Source organism: Anabrus simplex, chromosome 1, assembly GCF_040414725.1.
Source record: "Anabrus simplex isolate iqAnaSimp1 chromosome 1, ASM4041472v1, whole genome shotgun sequence".
In the NCBI taxonomy this organism is placed as follows: domain Eukaryota; kingdom Metazoa; phylum Arthropoda; class Insecta; order Orthoptera; family Tettigoniidae; genus Anabrus; species Anabrus simplex.
Window position 1 is genome coordinate 1,460,201,970 of NC_090265.1, and position 19,485 is coordinate 1,460,221,454.

General features: G+C 42.3%; 1 protein-coding gene across 1 annotated transcript; it reads right to left on the reverse strand.

The window, feature by feature from the left end:
- Window positions 1-1,051: 1,051 nt before the first annotated feature.
- Window positions 1,052-2,552, reverse strand: LOC136860889 (gonadotropin-releasing hormone receptor-like). The gene has a single exon (XM_067138784.2). The coding sequence runs from the start codon at window positions 1,817-1,819 to the stop codon at window positions 1,052-1,054; it is 768 nt and encodes a 255-aa protein (XP_066994885.2). The 5' UTR covers window positions 1,820-2,552.
- Window positions 2,553-19,485: the final 16,933 nt, after the last annotated feature.

Genomic DNA, 19,485 nt, shown 5'->3' on the forward strand with positions numbered 1-19,485 from the left:
CTCATGATATAGCGTAAGCTGCTGTCGCCTATTAACAATCTGTCCGTCAAGTCGATTCAATCTTGGTGCGGCTTCGCAATTAAATAAAATTACATAATATTATTCATAAAAAAAATACTACCCATCGGATTTCGTTCAAATCACTTCATAATACCTCTCAGAAGTACTAAGAACAAGCTATGAAATTTTCAGCGAAATTGGTCCAGTGGTTTTTGGGTCTATTAATCTCAAATATACCAACATCCACTTTTATATATATATATAATTTATTACCGGACCATCATGATATAGCGTAATCTGCTGTCGCCTAACGGCAATCTGTCCGTCAAGTCGATCCAGTTTTGGTGTGGCTTTGCAATTTAACAAAATTACATAAAATTACTTTTAATAATTAAACTACCTATCCGATTTCGTTCAAACCACTTCAAAAACCCTCTCAGAAATAATAAGAACAAACTGTGAAATTTTCAGTGAAATTGGTCCACTAGATTTTGAGTCTATTAATCTCAAATACACCAACATCCAATTTTATATATATAGAAGATTCTTTGTCAGATAATTGGAAACCTTACTCAATAAGCACTTAACCAGCGTTAGTACCTCTTCAGAACACAGATGGTAGAAAATTTTTCATAGTATTTTTCCCCTTTTCCAGAACATGCACTCAACACAAAATTGTTTCCAGGTGGGAAAGCGATGTATTGTTAGCTGCTGGGATTGTCCGTGTGGGAAGGTAAACAAATGATGACGATCTCGTCAGATGCTATGTTGACAGTACACATAGCCCAAGCGTTAACAAACAACGCCACTTCCGCCTGACCATATTCCAAAACGATATCTTCCGAACTGCGCGAAGTCACTCTGACGCAAGCAAGTAAACTTCTCTTTCCGTTGAAGACGGTACGGCCCCTCTAACACGGCCACATAACCCAGTAACTGACAATACATAACGTTTTAACCCGTCATATAACGAAATTGCTTGACGACTACCAATTATATAAAAACATATTTTTAAATATATGTACCCCATTTACAAACATTTTGATAAAAACTAATTTGTTAATCCTACCTGCGGAATGCTGAGAATCAGGCTGAGAATCCATACCAGCACGATGAGCTTGTTGAGCCTCTTCGCCGTGCTCAGAGATTTCATGGGGTATCGCACTACCACAAATCGATCTACACCAATCAGCACCAAAACAAATGTCGATAAATATAAACTAAACATTTGTAAAAATTTAAATATTTTACACACTATGTTTCCTGCTTGCCAGGCAACAGTATAGCTCCAAGCAGCCTCTCCTGTGATGCAGAACAATGTGACTAACAGATCAGCCAATGAGAGGTGGAAAATGAGCGCATACACAGCGTTCCAACTATGCTTATACATCCTCTTCTCAGTTCGACTTCTCCTGATACTAATCATTGTAGCAATATTTCCAAAAAAAGAGAGAATAGCCATTGCAGTAAGAACTGCGGATCTGATAGCTGAAGCGTATGTCAGCACGGGTGCATGTTCTAAACACCTGATGGGGCTTCCTGTAGTAATGTTACTCTCCATGTTCATAAGAAACCACAACGTAACGTTTGTACTCCTAATTCTTTCACACTCATCGATAGGTAAAGCTGTAATAGCCCCACCAATATCATTGCCAGTGCTCGATACACTTTCATCAGGCATAAAGTCATTAACCATGTCGAGACCGCCTATCCACGGACTCGAACTCGTGTTCAGCACATCGCTACCGACACCTATTACATTCTGAGGGTAAGCCATGAAGAGCAATGTCGTCACCATTACCCCGCACTTGGACGCCATTAGGAAACAACTTTACAGATGAGAAACGGAATCGATGATCGTGAAAATGTTCAAAATTGACGTCTGGAGTTTAATTTAAACTTGACTTTTTTCATACTCAGTCATAGTGTTATGAATACATCAAGGGATGAGAATGATCACATCTCATTATGTGAGACTATTAGAATCACTCTTGTATTGGAATACCTTTTTTATCGTACAACAGATCAGATATTTTCTAGAACATTTTGTCTCCATATGACAGCACTGCTTCACTCGCTTACATTGTTTTTAAAAGGTATATCATTCTTTACATTCATGAAGGAAAATCAATGTTATGAAACGTCTATTGGAAATAAGCATACACTCATTTACAAAAGTTGATAAATTTAAACGAAACGCACGACTTTTCACTTGCTGGACCAAGTATAAGAACTGCCGTTGATGTTTTCCGCCAGTTCATAGATAAGAAAAAAATATTTTGATGCAAGTAACTCAAATTATTTTATAATACAAAATTTCAACAATGGTTATTCGATAGAGAAGTCATTGATCGCAGACAATGAACAATCACTTCCGAACAAAGCGCACTCGTTATCAACTACTGCCGATAAATTTTGACGTACACGAAGGAGCACGTCACGCAACTGGCGGGAACACTTGACTGCTGCGTTCGCTCGTCCGACCGGTTAAAGCCCGCCGCGCCAACTGACTCCTGTATTCGCCACCCAGGCCTTGCGGCCTGCGCTCTCCCTTCCCCACCAAACCGCTGCTCCTCTGTCACTGTAATTCATAAACTCTTACATGCCTGAAGCCACTAACCCGTCAGTTAACTGGTCGATTGGAGTAACCTACAGCAGCTGATTTGGAAGAGGTAACAGTACATCGGTAGAAGAGGAATGAAAGAATTATTTCAACAAACTCAACTAAGAATTCAAATGAGCGTTGGAACAGAAATGATTTTCGATTACAATGCGGTCGTGAAAATTCAATATTCACAGGAATAATTTTGTAACGTAGCTACATATTTGCTGCAGATTTATCCTTGGACTTGGATCATTCCGTAAGTGGGGTGGTGATGGTGATTATTATTGTAAGAAGAATTACAACTAGGTACCATCTCCACTTAACAATACTCGGAGGAAAATATAGAAGACTCCCGACGCTTAGAATAAAGACATCGGTAGAGAAAGGCAAGAGGCGCGAAATCGTGAACATAAAAGTTATATAGGTCTTGCTAGCATAATAACAACCATCGGGCGAGAACAAGAGTTGACCAACAGAGATGACATAGGACAGGTAAAAGGAAGAAGGCTAGCACATGTAAGCAATGCTAAACTGAGATAGGGGTCAGTGATCGCCATCCTATGCTCCTGAAGTTGATAGCCCCGGGGACCCTTTCTATTCACATTTTCCAACAGGTAGGATTCCATAGGTGATATATTTGTTATAACCCATTAGCGGCGTTTATAGAACCTGAGGCACATATAGCTCATTATGGTCTCTGACCTGCCAGAATTACTGCTGTTATTAGAGAGCTACCGCGCGAGTTGGCCGTGCGGTTAGGAGCGCGCAGCTGTGAGCTCGCATCCGTGAGATAATGGGTTCGAACCCCACTGTCGGCAGCCCTGAAGATTGTTTTCCGTGATTTCCGATTTTGACACCAGGCAAATGCTAGGGCTGTACCTTAATTAAGGGCACGGCCGCTTCCTTCCCATTCCTAGGCCTTTCCTGCCCCATCGTCGCCATATGACCTATCTGTGTTGGTGCGACGTAAAGAAACCGGCAAAATAATATTAGAGTGCTAGGTAATCAGCATGGTAATATCCTCAATTAGGTTGCTTGATTATTATTGACCTGATTCATTGGATCTCATTCAGCCTGCATCTCTTGGACGCAAGAGGCTGAGTGAGAATTAAAATCCTTCACAAACCATGAAACGAACTAATGGTCTCCAGGTAAGATTTCGACACACAACTACAAACAACATGGGACTGGCTAAATATCCGCCATAGGATGAACAATTGTAATAATAATATATATATACTGCTATTTGCTTTACGTCGCACCGACACAGATAGGTCTTATGGCGACGATGGGATAGGGAAGGCCTAGGAGTGGGAAAGAAGCGGCCGTGGACTTGATTAAGGTTCAGCCCCAGCATTTGCGTGGTGTGAAAATGGGAAACCACGGAAAACCATCTTCAGGGCTGCAGACAGTGGGTATAATTATTATTAAAGGCAGGGCCGAGTGAGTGACCATAATAGCCGAGGTGCACGGAAATGCAATTGATGATCAATGGACATATCTTCCACAGGGGTTGGAAGATATTATTCTTTGACGTGATAATCCCTAGATATCTTGCCTCGTCAAAGAAATAATCCGTAGGAATTCTTTATGTTTCCCGAAGACCTCATAAGAAACGTGCGACCGACCACGACTGCTACTTTTCTAACAATGAATGACGGTTGGAACTTGGAAATCACTCGATCGTTGTAATCCCGGCTGCCTTTGATCCCAGGAATGAGCATGGTACTCATTTCCGACGGACAGTGAGTGAATCCTAGGACCATGTGCCTCTCCAGTTATGAATTACCGTTTCTAATGTTTTCAATTTCTTGCCAGGGAATCGAACTTGCGTCCTCCCGGTGACCGAACACACCTTACTGCCTTGGGTAGGTAGACCCCATCAGCGGTCAGTCAATGTTAGAAAGGTCTGAAATGATATGGGACGAGAAGGTTACAATAACAAACGCACAATTTAAGGGGTTTCACAAACAATTCAGGATATAGCATTATAAACATCTTTTTGAAATATTATTGATAATCGATAAAGCCTCCGTGGCTCAGGCGACATCACGCCGGCCTCTCACCACTGGGTTCCGTGGTTCAAATCCCGGTCACTCCATGTGAGGTTTGTTATGTAAAAAGCGGAGGCGGGACAGGTACTCCAGTTTTCCCTGTCATCTTTCATTCCGCTTTCTCCAATATCATTCCATTTCAACTATCAGTCATTAATCATTGTCCCAGAGGAGTTCGACAGGCTTCGGTAGGCAGCACAGATCTTCGCTGCTAGTTGGGGGCTTCATTCATTCCATTTCTGACCCGATCGAATGACTGGAAACAGGCTGAGGATTGTTCATTGATAATAGATAACCGATAAGAATATATATTGTTTTTCTTAAGACATGTTCTTTCTTGACAAATGGAGTAACACATGAACTTGAGATCTCTTGATCAGAACCTGTGCACCTCCAGGAAGCTGCAGTTCTGGAGTTTTCAAGGTGACTTCCTTATACTCCAGAACATCGATTTCTTTATTTACAGCATCTTCTGAACAGGGACTGAACTGAAACTGTCTTTAATCATATGATCACTATTGTCGAGTATATATGTGGACATAATGTAAAATGGCATGCATTTCCTTCCAGCATCATTGGCTCTGGAACACTGTATAGCTTCAAAGATCTGTAATCATTGTTCTTTTCTTGGATCCTTCCGTTTAACAATGTAACATTACTCAAATGATCATCGTATTTTGAATTTCTCGCAGAGTAATACAGTTTGTTCTAATCATAATACGTTTGTCTACAGCCAGGCTGAATGCCCAAGTAGACGCGTTCGATCTTGCCAGGGTCTGGGGTAACTTGAACGCGCTCAAACACATCAGCCTCCTGACGACAGATTTACCGCCGTGTGCAAGATTTCCTGCGGTACAAATATCTGGCACATGGATATAACTTATCCAAAAACAGTAAAGGTTATTATTGTGATATAAAAACCAATATTTATAATGTTATTCTTTAGCTTATAAATTATACATAAATATGAAAGCATATTATACAACATGGGCTTAAATAATAAATGACCGAGCTCGATAGCTGCAGTCGCTTAAGTGCGGAGGTATTCAGTATTCTGGAGATAGTGGGTTCGGACCCCACTGTCGGCAGCCTTGAAGGTGGTTTTCCATGGTTTCCTATTTTCACACCAGGCAAATGCTGGGGCTGTGCCTTAATTAAAGCCACGGCCGATTCTTTCCCACTCGTAGCACTTGCCTGTCCCATCGTCGCCATAAGATCTATCTGTGTCGGTGTGACGTAAAGCGACTTGTAAAATAATAATAATAATAATAAATGACAATGAAAATAGCACCAATGGCACACCTATTATTCAGATATTTCATAGTCCACTCTCAGAGGCATTCACAAAGTTCTTCAAACACCCGGAGAAGGCCTTAGACGCGCATTCGGTTACGATATGCAGTATTTGCTTTGATGCACCGTAGTCAAAGTCTGGGAGAGATACTACGCTCCACTAATAGAGTAATGAATAACATCGTCCATCTTACATTCTTCGATCTTGGGCAACATGATATAGTTCTTTAATCCTTCTTATGCCCGTCCAGTCTCGAATATCCTTAAGACACCTACTACCTACTCCTGCGCCCTTCAATTTTTCCTTCCATTATTATTCGTAAAGCTCCACATTTTTCACCCTGAAGCACATGTTCCATATTCACAGCTTTTCTGCATTTGATGCAGATCAGCAGTTCTCTTTTACAGTTTACTTTCAGTAATTTCTGTTCGTTAGTGGCATGTTCAAGTCATGAGACTAAGCATCATTCTTCTATGGAACCATAGTTCTAGACCTTCCAATCTTTAGATACTGGCCAGATTTAAGATCTAAGCTTCGGTTCTGTACATCCCACTTTAGTTTTAAATTTAAGATATCATCATACGATAACGTCTTCATTTTCTTGATAGCTGAACTTATCCGACTCCAAATTTCCAGGCCTCTGTTCAAATAAAGTGTTACCCAACATCCAAAATGTTATATTCACTTGTTAGATTTATTGGACTTTGATTTCCAGAGTAAGTTACTATCTCTGCCTAAAACCATCAGGTTTTCCTTTCGGTGTTAATTCATAGACCTACCTCTTCCCCAACTGCATTAAATTTGCCCAAGAACAGTTGTAGACTTTCAATACTACTGGGAACGATTACTGTGTTATCTCTATACTCACGAGCAATTGGATTCAAGATACAAGGCTAGTAGCGTGTGGCACCCACTTTCGACTTGATGACGATAGCGATGTGGCGTGGCATGGACTGCATAATACACCAGAAGCGTTGAGGAGCCATACTCAACCATGATCTCTGCACAGTCTCTCATAATCCACAAAGAATGGTCGGAGAAGTGTCCAAGGCAAGCATAACCCTCTCACCAGCATTACCGATATGCTCAATGGTATTAAGATCGGGGTTACCCAGGAACCAGGCAAGCATATTAGCATCGTCGAACCACAATTCGGAAGAGATTGTCTGCAATATTGTCTTGTCTTTTTGTAGGTACAGGTCGCGTGCAGAGTGCTGGAGGTGAGCAAAGGGGTGAACATGTGATTTGTGAGCAGGTTCTTGTGACATCCGCTGATGAGGGACCTTGTCAGATGTACCAGCAGTCCGATTTCATCCCACACGAACAGTCCCCATATGAGGATACCGCCATCCTTGGCCTGAATTATACCTTGCTTGCAAGACTGATCCCTTACCTCGTGGGTTGACGACGCACTCGTATCTGACCTTCGGCGTGCTCAACTAGTACCTTCACTCATCCGTCCAGGTGAGCTTCTTCCATACTTCGAGAGCCTAGTACGTAGAGTACGACGCGTTGATGGCAGTCTATCCTGGCTGCGTTAATTTTGCTCGAATTCACGTACTCACTGTGCAATCTTGATATAGGGGCCCTTTGAAAGTCCAGTGCTTGCAAGACCTCAGATATGGAGTGACCCTTACGTCTGGGCCAACGGCCGTAGCCGTGTTGAAACACCGGATCCCGTGAGATCTCCGAAGTTAAGCATCATTGGGCGTGGTCAGGAGTTGGATGGGTTGCCACGCACTGTTGGTGGGGGGTAAGGGAATGGAGGAGCGGAAAGAAACTGGCCACCCTACCGTACGTAAACTCCGGCTCAGGAACACCTCTGCGGAGGTTCGGACCTGCCTCCGGGCAGAATAACCCTTACCTTATCTTACGTCTGGCATCGATAATCTGATCGCGATAAAATGCGCTGAGGTCTCCTGTCTTACCCATCCTGTAGTGAGATATTACTCATGGAGCCCACACGAGGTCTGACGGTCTCGTGTTACATACCACACTCTCCTATTACATTCTCCGGGCCGAAAACAGCGTCATATCCCTGCTACGGCAGCTATCCCCACTTAAGTTGCTTATTAGTGTAGCCTACGTCTCAAGCTGTTTATTAATTCTCCATACCTGCCAATGCTGCCTTAAATATAGTGTCTGAATATTTGTGGAGGAGTAACAGAGGTAACACACAGCCTTGACAAACTCCTCGTTGAACTTTAATGAAGTACGTTGAATCATCGCCAAAGTTTTCCAGATCTTTCTGATGTTAGTACTAGTTTTCAGTAATTCTTACACCTTCATCATTAGTTCCAGTTTGCTTTAAGAGTCTGATGACCTCCTTATGTTTTTCTCTATGACATGCATTATTATAATCTAAAAGCAAGCGAAGAGTTATTTCCGTTTATCTTAACATGCTCGGAAAAGATTTATTAAAACAAGAAGAGTCCCTGGAGTACATTTCCAACTCGTAATCCAAACTGGGTAGCATCCTGGTTTCCTTCTTGACGTGACAAAGTCTTACAACTCAGCCATCCATGTTCGGAAAGTGAGCGTCCCGAAACTCAGTTCTTGTGCCCGTAGAAATTAATCTTCGATAATTATCAGTACATTTTGTAAATGTACCATTGCAATAGGTATGTCTTTGGAATAACCACTTCACAGACAACCTTATCATGCTTTCGTTATCAAACCGCGATATGCATTACACCGCCAACCTCTGATTTCGAGTGATACATTACTATTTGAACCGCTGCAGTGACCAAATGACTTCTCTTATCGGAACAATTCTTGTGTCACGTTGTGCATAAAGAAACAAGACAGCTATCGTAAAACAATAATCTAGGGCCATAAAAGGATCCTACCCGGCGGTTTAGAGGAAGCGTACCTGCCTGTTACCCGGAGGGCTTAGGTTCGATTCCCGGTTAGGTCAGGGATTTTTACCTGGACCTGAGGGTTGGTTCGAGGTCCACACAGCCTGCGTGATTACAATTGAGGAGTTGTCTGACGGCGAGATTGTGATCCCGGTCTACAGAATCAAGGATAATGGCTGAGACTATTCGTAGCACTAACAATGCGTCAATTCGTAATCTACAGGCCTTCAGGCTGAGTAGCGGTCGATTGCTGCTAAGGCCCATCAGGGCTGTGGCGCCATGGGGAGGGGGATAAAAAATGTATAGTGGTTTTATATGATCAATAACATTTTCCTTGAAGGTTACCCGTTCTTAGACGATGTCTTACACAAACATCTGTATAGAAGACAAAGATCGCCCCACGCTTGCTAGTTTATTTCTTATTCAAACATGCAAATTTACTTTGAAGGATCTTATCAAACATCTTATTAACTGACAAGAAAATATTAATTGTATTTTAAAAAATTTATTGATTGTCTTTTTAGCAGAGAAATGTCCGCAGAAGTTTACCGACCTGGAGATCTGAAAGTGAACAGTGCGCGCGGGTTAGGCGATTCGAATTCCACTCAAGTATTATTTATCTTTTTCCTTTTCTACAGCCTGTTGGTTAGGATGTGGCAAGGTTGTATACCTAATAGTTTTCAGAGACTGGTTTGTTTATTTAGCCCTGGAATAGGCCTTTAGTGTAGTCCACGACAACCTATTCATTGAGAGAAGGCGTCACGAGATGTTCTCGAAGAGGCCATGTCCTTCCCAGGGACGCAGTAGCTCGTAGACATCTTTCCACGTCGAAATGCTATGCCTGTCGTTGTCGTCTATCCAGATAGCGTTCTTTATACTGGCGTTGTGCATAGTATGCATTCAGTCTAACTTCTCCATGGATAAGTATCGTGTCCACATATTCGTCGCTGGAATACTCACGAGGCAGTGAATAAGCTTTGTGTTCGCGTAGTTACGTACCTCCCTGCCATCGCATGTTATCATTCCAATGGGGCACACTTTGGCGTACTTTTGGTCTGCGAAGCTTGGAAGATGTACGACGTTGCTAACCACCTGTATCCTTGCTTCAGGCCATCACCTCCTCATTATCACCCATCCCAGTTACATAACGTATGCCACAATACATAAGGCCCGTTACAGAACCAAATAAACAAATCAGTCTGTGGAAGCTATGAAATATGCAACGTTACCACATCCGAGGCAATTGGCGGTAAAATAAACATTAGAGTGGGATTCGAACCTTCCAGCACTCTCCACTATCACATCTCCCACCACGTCCTTGTCATGTGAGCTACTGCGAGACTTAACACGCAGCGCGCAGTTCCCAGGCTATACAATACCTGTTCCTAATCTGTGTGTGTGTGTGTGTGTGTGTGTGTGTGTGTGTGTGTGTGTGTGTGTGTGTGTGTATGTGCACTTCCTGTTGTATGGTACGTGTTCTTCCTAACTGTGCTAGTTTTAGGGATTAATTCGAGGTGCCCATAATTAATTAACAGTAGTGCTCACGATTCTTGCTCTCTTCTAACCCGTAACCACACATCATTTCTGTAGTTTAGGGAGAGGGACGGATGTATTTCAGAATTATAATAAGAGTAGCGGGAGGCATAAAACTAGATAAAACTAGGTGCCTGGTGGACCACCTTGTATACTTGTATTATGCTGATCTGGAAATAATAACCATGTAGAAATAAAAAAAAGTGAATATGTCTCATATTGGAATGAAATTGGTGTCATATTTAATGCAACCTGATTTTGCAAATATTGCAACACTATTACAATGATGTTTATCAACTTCAGGACTCGCAGAGTAGTACAGATTTCAATTATATCTTCGAATGATACACATACTGTACATGTTCATTCCTAGGAATATAAACTCTAATTTCGTCATTTCTTTAAGGGTGGGGGGGGGACCAAGCTTAACAAAGGAAATCAATAGGTTAATATTCATTCGATTGTTAAATATGCTACAATTGTTGTTGACAATTGCTGCACATATCCCAGTATTGGCATGCTTCCTGGCAACCAGAAGCAACTTTAATAATGTCAGAATTTGAATAATTGTAATATTTTAAAATAAAATGTTCAAAATTGCCCGCCATTTTAACAGTATAACACTGTTTCCCTTATAAATTCCAAGTTTATAAGAATGTTCATATTTTTCCTTTTTTAAAGTGTGTATCAAAACTCCAGCTACAAAATGAACCTCAATCATTATCATAGACTGTGATTTGGATCTTTTGTCGCGTTTTTATTCCGAGCACCAGAAAATATTTATAGTTTTTTAAAAATAAAAATGTTATATAAAATCTAATTTAAATCCTATTGATATGAACGAGGTACAGATTGTAGTACAACACTATGGGAGGAAACTCTGAAATATTAATAATTATCCGTGAATCAGTAAGAGAGTTGTGAAGGAAACCGTGATATATTGTTAGAAAGGCGGGAAATTTTGAACATTTTATTTGAAAATATTATAATTAGAATTTTGACATTATTGAAGTTGCTTCTGATTGCTCTTAAGCATGCCAATACTGGGATATGTGCAGCATTTGTCAACAACGTTTGTAGCATATATAACAATCGAATGAATATTGTCCTATTTTCCCCGTGTTAAGCTAGGTCTCCCCCCTTAAAATTGTTACCATGTATATTAGCCATAAACAAATTTCTTACATTCCATGTTGCTAATGTTGTGTTCTACTTCACTACTTCGAGTAAAGACCATTATTTGATGAACTATCTTCATAGTGACATCCTGGGGAAAGACATGATGGCAGAGTAGTTCCTCGTTGCCGTCTCCTGTTTCTATCCACCCAGCCCTAACCTAGGGAGCAGATGCTGCCGGTTTTATATAACATTTTTATTTTTAAAAAACTATAAATATTTTCTGGTGCTCGGAATAAAAACGCGACAAAAAATCCAAATCACAGTCTATGATAATGATGCGGATATCCGCGAAGTTAGTGTCTTGGCGGATACAAACTGTATGGCAGTGCGGATAATTTTGCTGATAATTTCTAAATAATGACGTTTATTGATTTTCACTCATTGTTTTTGCTTGTGGTTAGGCGACTCTTGATATTGGTGCAGGGGAATGGTGATATATAAAGAGCCTTGAGACCATAAAGCCGTAAAACTGACTTAAGCCTAACTGGCTCCTGACCGCAATTAGTGGAAGGAAGGAACAAAGGTCAATACGTCGATAGATGTCGCAAGATAAAATCCCTCATATACCTGCGACTGCAGAGTTTCTGGTGCCAGGTGTCAGGGCTATTGTATTAATTTAACAGATCTATCCGTTTCAATACCTTGGGTGTAATATATTGTAGTTAAATATATAAAATATCCGCGAATAACCATTTTGCGGATGCTGATGCGAGTGCGTATGAAGGAAGTGGGGATGCGGATATTATTTTGTATATCCGCGCTGGAGTCTAGCAGTCGCCACTAACCTGTGGATACTGGCGCTAACTGATGGGATATAGCGGGGTTTACTGAGGGACAGTCATCCACCCGAAGGATATCATTCACTTGTAGCTGTTTGTCCCGTCCCTCAGGGTGTCAGGTTATTTTCCGCCGCTTACTATTCGGCTTTGAGACCCTGGATGACCGGAGCATTTAATGACCGCAGCAGAAAAGCCTGCCCAGACATATATATAGTTAACAGTCAAGTTGTCTGCGTGGTGCAGCAGCAAGCTTGCGTTCGGGTGTTGGTAGGTTTGAATCCAAATATTGACAGACCTGATTACGTTTCCCTGTGGTTTTCCAATTTTGCGCCAGAACCTTAATTGAGGCTTGCTTTCTATTGTCAAGCCCATTTGTAACCCTTTGTCGCCTAAACTACTGTCTGAGTTGGTGTGACAGTAATAACCCAATAGAAAAAACTTTCGACCATACACATAACAGCAAGTGCGTCACAGACAACAAAGAACTACCTTACAGATCACTTCGTTTCTTGGTGACAATTGAAGGGATGGCTGTCAGAAACAATGTCTGAATTGCAGTAACAAATTTCCTGGAAAAGCTGGATTTTCTGAAGTTTTCCACACACATACATGTTTGTATCCTATGGTTGGCATTAGTTATAACCATGCCAGCGCAACTTCTTCATCACGAAGTGCCCGGCTCCGTGGCTAAATGGTTACTATACTCATCCATGATCCAAGGGGTCCCGTGTATGTGTGAAGGCTGTACCACAAATATTGTGTCTTCTGAAACAGGGGTGTGACGTGTGTGCACGTGCAGTACGAGCTAACAGAAGTAGTTCAGCGTAAAATATATTATTCAATTTATGTATTCATTCGTTTATTTCATTATCTCTATTTTCAATTGGCATCTTGTGTTCTATTTCACTACTTTGAGTAGAGGCCATTACTTGATGTACTCTCTCCATAGTGACATCCTGGGGAAAGACATGAAGGCAGAGTAGTTCCTCGGTGACGTCTCCCGTTTCTAACCTGGGTATATATATATATATCTACATACATAAAAGTGAATGAATGAATGTATGCATGTAAAAGGCACAACTCCAGAACCACTGGAGCAATATCAACGAATCATGGTACACTTATAACTTACTCTCTGGAGACGAGCACTGTGGGGATAAGCCATCCCTATACCCCTTAGGGGAAGGGTGTCAGAGGAGTTATGTGTAAAATTAATCGAAAATTGAGTCAAATTTATAATTTCCGGGGTCCCTTTATGAAAGGGGTAAGGTGGGAATGATACATAAGAATACTCGAAAATAGTGTCTAATCCATAGTTTTAGGTGTCGCTGAGGTGAACAGCGACGCTCAAGAATTGTTAATATCTTATAGACGGGGGCGAGGGGTTGAGATATAAAAATAAACGAAAATATTGTCGAATCCATAGTTTTCGGGGTCGTTGAGATGAATAGTGACACTCCGGATATTTTCAAAGTACAAGTTTAGCCCCCTTAAGAGGAGGACAGATATTACCCACTATCTGAAAAAAAAATTCTGTGTGGACAAGAGCTCAAAGAACCCCTAGGGAAGGGGGTGAAATATAATCTATATTTATGTGGGTTACTGTAGTCACGTCCTAGTTCGTGAACCATGGGCAACGGCTGAGTGGCCTAGTAAGTGGTCCTGAGAGTCGGGATACCAGTTGCTATGGAATGGGAGTGGGCATTTCGGACATATTCTGAGTCATGGCCCTCCTTGTTCTCAGGCGGCTAGGAATATACAATTCACCGGTGGTCCATAACCCGTTACAGGAGAGATCCTCACTTGGAATATGTGCAAGTAGGGTAGCATCCTGCTTCATGAATTTACCGAGCTCAGAATATTTTAAGCAAGCCTCGAACCTATGGGAGTAATGGAGTCCCACCCCCATTTGACAGGCGAGGTATTCCTTGGAAACAACTTGGCGAACGAAATGGAATTCGATGGGGGGCTATCAATATTAATGGGGCTTATGGAAGAAAGAAGGTAGAACTGGCTGAGTCAGCAAAGAGGATGCATCTGGATGTGCTAGGAGTAAGTGATATTCGGGTAAGGGAAGATAATGAGGAATCGATAGGAGATTATAAAATGTACTTGAGGTGTGTTAGAAAGGGAAGGGCATAGTCTGGGGTAGGGCTCTTTATCAGGAATACCATTGCACGCAACATAGTTTCTGTTAGGCACGTAAATGAGCGAATGATGTGGGTAGATTTGTCAGTTGGAGGAATTAGGACAAGAATTGTGTCCGTGTATTCACCATGTGAGGGTGCAGATGAGGATGAAGTTGACAAGTTTTATGAAGCATTGAGTGACATCGTGGTGAGGGTCAACAGCAAGGATAGAATAGTGCTAATGGGCGATTTCAATGCGAGAGTTTGGAATAGAACTGAAGGATACGAAAGGGTGATTGGTAAATGTGGGGAAGATATGGAAGCTAATGGGAATGGGAAGCGTTTGCTGGACTTCTATGCTAGTATGGGTTTAGCTCTTACGAATACATTCTTCAGGTATAAGGCTATTCACCGCTACACATTGGAGGCTAGGACCAGATCCATAATAGACTATATCTTAACGGACCTTGAATTCAGGAAATCTGATAGGAATGTACGAGTTTTTCGAGGATTTTTCGATGATACAGACCACTATATGATCTGTAGTGAACTAAGTATCTCTAGGCCTAGGGTAGGGAAAGTGAAATCTGTCTGCAAACGAATAAGGGTAGAAAATCTCCAGGACGAGGAAATTAGACAGAAGTACATGGATATGATTAGTGAGAAGTTTCGAACAGTAGACAGTAAGCAGGTTCAGGATATAGAAAGTGAATGGGTGGCATACAGGGATGCTATAAGAAACAGCAAGGGAATTCCTAGTAACAACTGTGTGTAAAGATGGGAAAAGGCGAACATCTTGGTGGAATGATGAAGTGAGAGCAGTCTGTAAACGTAAAAAGAAGGCTTATCAGAAATGGCTCCAAACAAGGGCCGAGGCAGACAGGGATTTGTACGTAGATGAAAGAAACAGAGCGAAACAAATAGTTGTTGAATCCAAAAAGAAGCCATGGGAAGATTTTGGTAATAACCTGGAAAGGCTAGGTCAAGCAGCAGGGAAACCTTTCTGGACAGTAATAAAGAATCTTAGTAAGGGAGCGAAAAAGGAAATGAACAGTGTTTTGAGTAATTCAGGTGAACTCATAATAGATCCCAGGGAATCACTGGAGAGGTGTAGGGAATATTTTGAACATCTTCTCAATGTAAAAGGAAATCATTCTGGTGGTGTTTCAAACAGCCAAGCTCATGGGGAGGAGGAAAATAATGTTGGTGAAATTATGCTTGAGGAAGTGGAAAGGATGGTTAATAAACTCCATTGTCATAAGGCAGCAGGAATAGATGAAATTAGAACTGAAATGGTGAAGTATAGTTGGAAGGCAGGGATGAAATGGCTTCATAGAGTAGTAAAATTAGCGTGGAATGTTGGTAAGGTACCTTCAGATTGGACAAAAGCAGTAATTGCACCTATCTATAAGCAAGGGAACAGGAAGGATTGCAACAACTGTCGAGGTATCTCATTGATTAGTATGCCAGGCAAAGTATACACTGGCATCTTGGAAGGGAGGGTGCGATCAGTCGTTGAGAGGAATGAAAACCAGTGTGGTTTCAGAACACATAGAGGCTGTCAGGGTCAGATTTTCAGTATGCGCCAGGTAATTGAAAAATGCTACGAGAGGAATAGGCATTTGTGTTTATGTTTCGTAGATCTAGAGAAAGCATATGACAGGCAACCGTGGGAAAAGATGTTCACTATACTGGGGGACTATGAAATTAAAGGTAGATTACTAAAATCAATCAAAGGCATTTATATTGACAATTGGGCTTCAGTGTGAATTGATGGTAGAATGAGTTCCTGGTTCAGGGTACTTACAGGAGTTAGACAAGGCTGTAATCTTTTACCTTTGCTGTTCGTAGTTTACATGGATCATCTGCTGAAAGGTATAAAATGGCAGGTAGGGATTCAGTTAGGTGGAAATGTAGTTAGTAGTTTGGCCTATGCTGACGACTTGGTCTTAATGGCAGATTGTACTGAAAACCTGCAGTCTAATATCTTAGAAACTGAAACTAGGTGCAATGAGTATGGTATGAAAATCAGCCTTTCGAAGACTAAATTGATGTCAGTAGCGATCTAGAAAGAGTGTGTCTACTATTGTAATTAATACAATACAAATCCATAGTGACTGACAGCAGGAGGGCGTCTGCTATTGTGATCAGTACTGCCCACATCAACTTTGACTGACAGTAAGAATGGGGTCCTTCTCCGACTCCTGTGTACCACTGTAATGAATAATTCCCTTCTCGATTTGCCCGGGAGAAAGCAAGAGTTTATCAAAACCCGAGGGTGTCTGCCATTATAAACAAATTTACCCATCTGAAATGTGACTGATGTTATGTATAGTGACCTGCTATAACAATGGAAACTCACCAACATGGTGTGACTGACATTAAGAAACGGGGCCTGTCATTATAACGATGACAGCACAACTCAATTTTGACTGGCAGTAGGGAAGGTGCCTTCCCTTATAATAAAAATTCCTCCAGCTGTAATCCGTGTGGAAGTAGGAAATGGGGCCTGCCATTTTAATGAGAATACCCTAAATCGATTGCGCCCATTATTATTAAAATTCCAAACTCGATTGTGAATGACAGTAGGCAAGTGAACCTGCCGTTATCATCACAACTTCGGAATACGCACTTTACATTGGAAACAAGGTATGCGGACCTCCCTATGCTGTTTCTCGGATAACGCTAAGAAACACATGCGATTTAAAATAATTGTATTCACTGCATATACACTAATTTACTTCGATATACGTATGCAATGTAGAATACCGTAGCGAAACACTGGTACATTTGCTAGTGTAAAAAGTTAAACGAGCACTGTGAGTCCACCTCTGTGGTGTAGTGGTTAGTGTGATTAGCTGCTACCCCTGAGACCCGGGTTCGATTCCCGGCTCTGCCACGAAATTTGAAAGGTGGTACGAGGGCTGGAACGGAGTGAACTCAGCCTCGGGAGGTCAACTGAGTAGAGGTGGGTTCGATTCCCACCTCAACCATCCTACTGGAAGTGGTTTTCCGTGGTTCCCTCACTATTCCTCCAGGCAAATGCCGGGATGGTACATAACTTAAGGCCACGGCCGCTTCCTTCCCTCTTCCTTGTCTATCCCTTCCAATCTTCCTATCCCTCGCAAGGCCCCTGTTTAGCATAGTAGGTGAGGCCGCCGGGGCGAGGTACTGGTCATCCTCCCCATTTGTATACTCGACCCAGACTCTCAAGCTCAAAGACACGCCCTTGAGGCGGTAGAAGTGTGATCCCTCGCTGATTCCGAGGGAAAAACGGACCCTGGAGTGTAAACAGATACACAAGAAGAAGAAGAAGAAGAAGAAGAAGAAGACGTGCACTGTGAATCATTGTTGAAGATTTCGACATGTATATTAATTTTCGATGTCGAACCGCCATACTTAAGTAACATCCTTTAGCGAGTGCTTTGTATGATGTATTTATGGCTGAGGCGGTTAAGGGCTGGTGACACAAGGTGCCTGAATACCGGTAACGCAGTGGTTCGATTCTAACCTTATGTCTGTTTTATTCGTATATTTTTGACCGTCAGGTCGTGCCCCATTTGAATGGACACGCGATGTTTATGCACACTTACCAGGTCACATCACACCACGTATTCATTCACTCATGATGTATCCCAGCGACGAGTGCATTGATATGGGGAAACAAGGTAGAACGCAGTCCAGTCGCAACATCTCTATCATGAGGGTTTTTCTGACAGAGGACTACCGACTACCATTACGTACCGAAACCTTCAACGAAGATTGCGGTAACCTTGGACGCTTGTTGGATAACTTTCGTTAGAAATGCTTCCAAATAAAGAGGCTGTTTTGTGCGCTGTCCATAATAACCCTCATATTAGTACTCGGACACTTGCAAAACAGACTAACATTAGCCGGTCTTCGGTCATGCATATACTGCATACAATGAATTTCACCCATACCATCTGCAGGTACACCAGCAGCTCAACGGACGTGATTTCGATGCTAGAGTAACATTTTGCCAATGGGCATTACGCAGGGTGACCAATAATGCAGCCTTTTTGTCAAGAGTCTTGTTTTTCAGACGAATCATGATTTCACAACAATGGCGTCGTGAGTCGGCACACACTGTGCTATAGCGCGGAGAATCCCCATTGGGTAAGACAGGGTCCATTTCAAGTGCAATGGGGAGTAAATGTCTGATGTAGGATCTTGGGTGACCACCTCATCGCACCATATTTCTTCAGCGGACTTCTAACGTGAGCAGCGCATACCATCATTTTCTTCAAAATGAACTCCTACAGTTGCTGGAGAACATGCCACTGCGCGAGTGATTACGAATGTGGTTTCAATGGGACGGGCTCCACATCAGGGATCAGTAGTCATCCGGTACCATCTTCATGCTTCATATCTGAATAAGTGGACAGGAAGGGGTGGACCAGTTCACTGGCCCGCCAGATCACGCGATCTAACGCCACTTGACTTCTTCCTGTGGGGTCGCTCAAAAGCAAGTAGTGTAGGCACAGGAGGCTGAAGATCCTGGTCACCTTCAGCAACTGAACACGGAGGCATGCCAAGCTGTTACACATAACATGTTACAACGTACAAGAATGTCTTCAAAACGTCGTGCTGAAATCTGCATGAAAAAGGTGGTCAAACTTCCGAACACTTGTTACTACCTGCAGACCGTTATGTCGTAGTCCAACCTAGTTACGTAACATCGGATTAAAATGGTCCTTCTCACGATCAAATAAAAAATCACGTCAGCCTGTGCGGTGTAGTGATTAGCGGGATTAGCTGCAAACCCTGGGGCTCGGGTTCGATTCCCGGCTCTGCCACAAAATTCGAAAAGTGATACGAGGGGTGGAACGGGTTCCACTCAGCCTCGGATGGTCAACTGAGTAGAGGTGGGTTCGATTCCCACCTCAGCCAGCCTGAAGTGGTTTTCCGTGTTTTCTACTTCTCCTCCAGGGAAATGCCGGGATGGTACCTAACTTAAGGCTTCGGCCGCTACCTTCCCTCTTTCTTGTCTATCCCTTCCATTCTTCCCATCCCCTCACGAGGCCCCCGTTCAA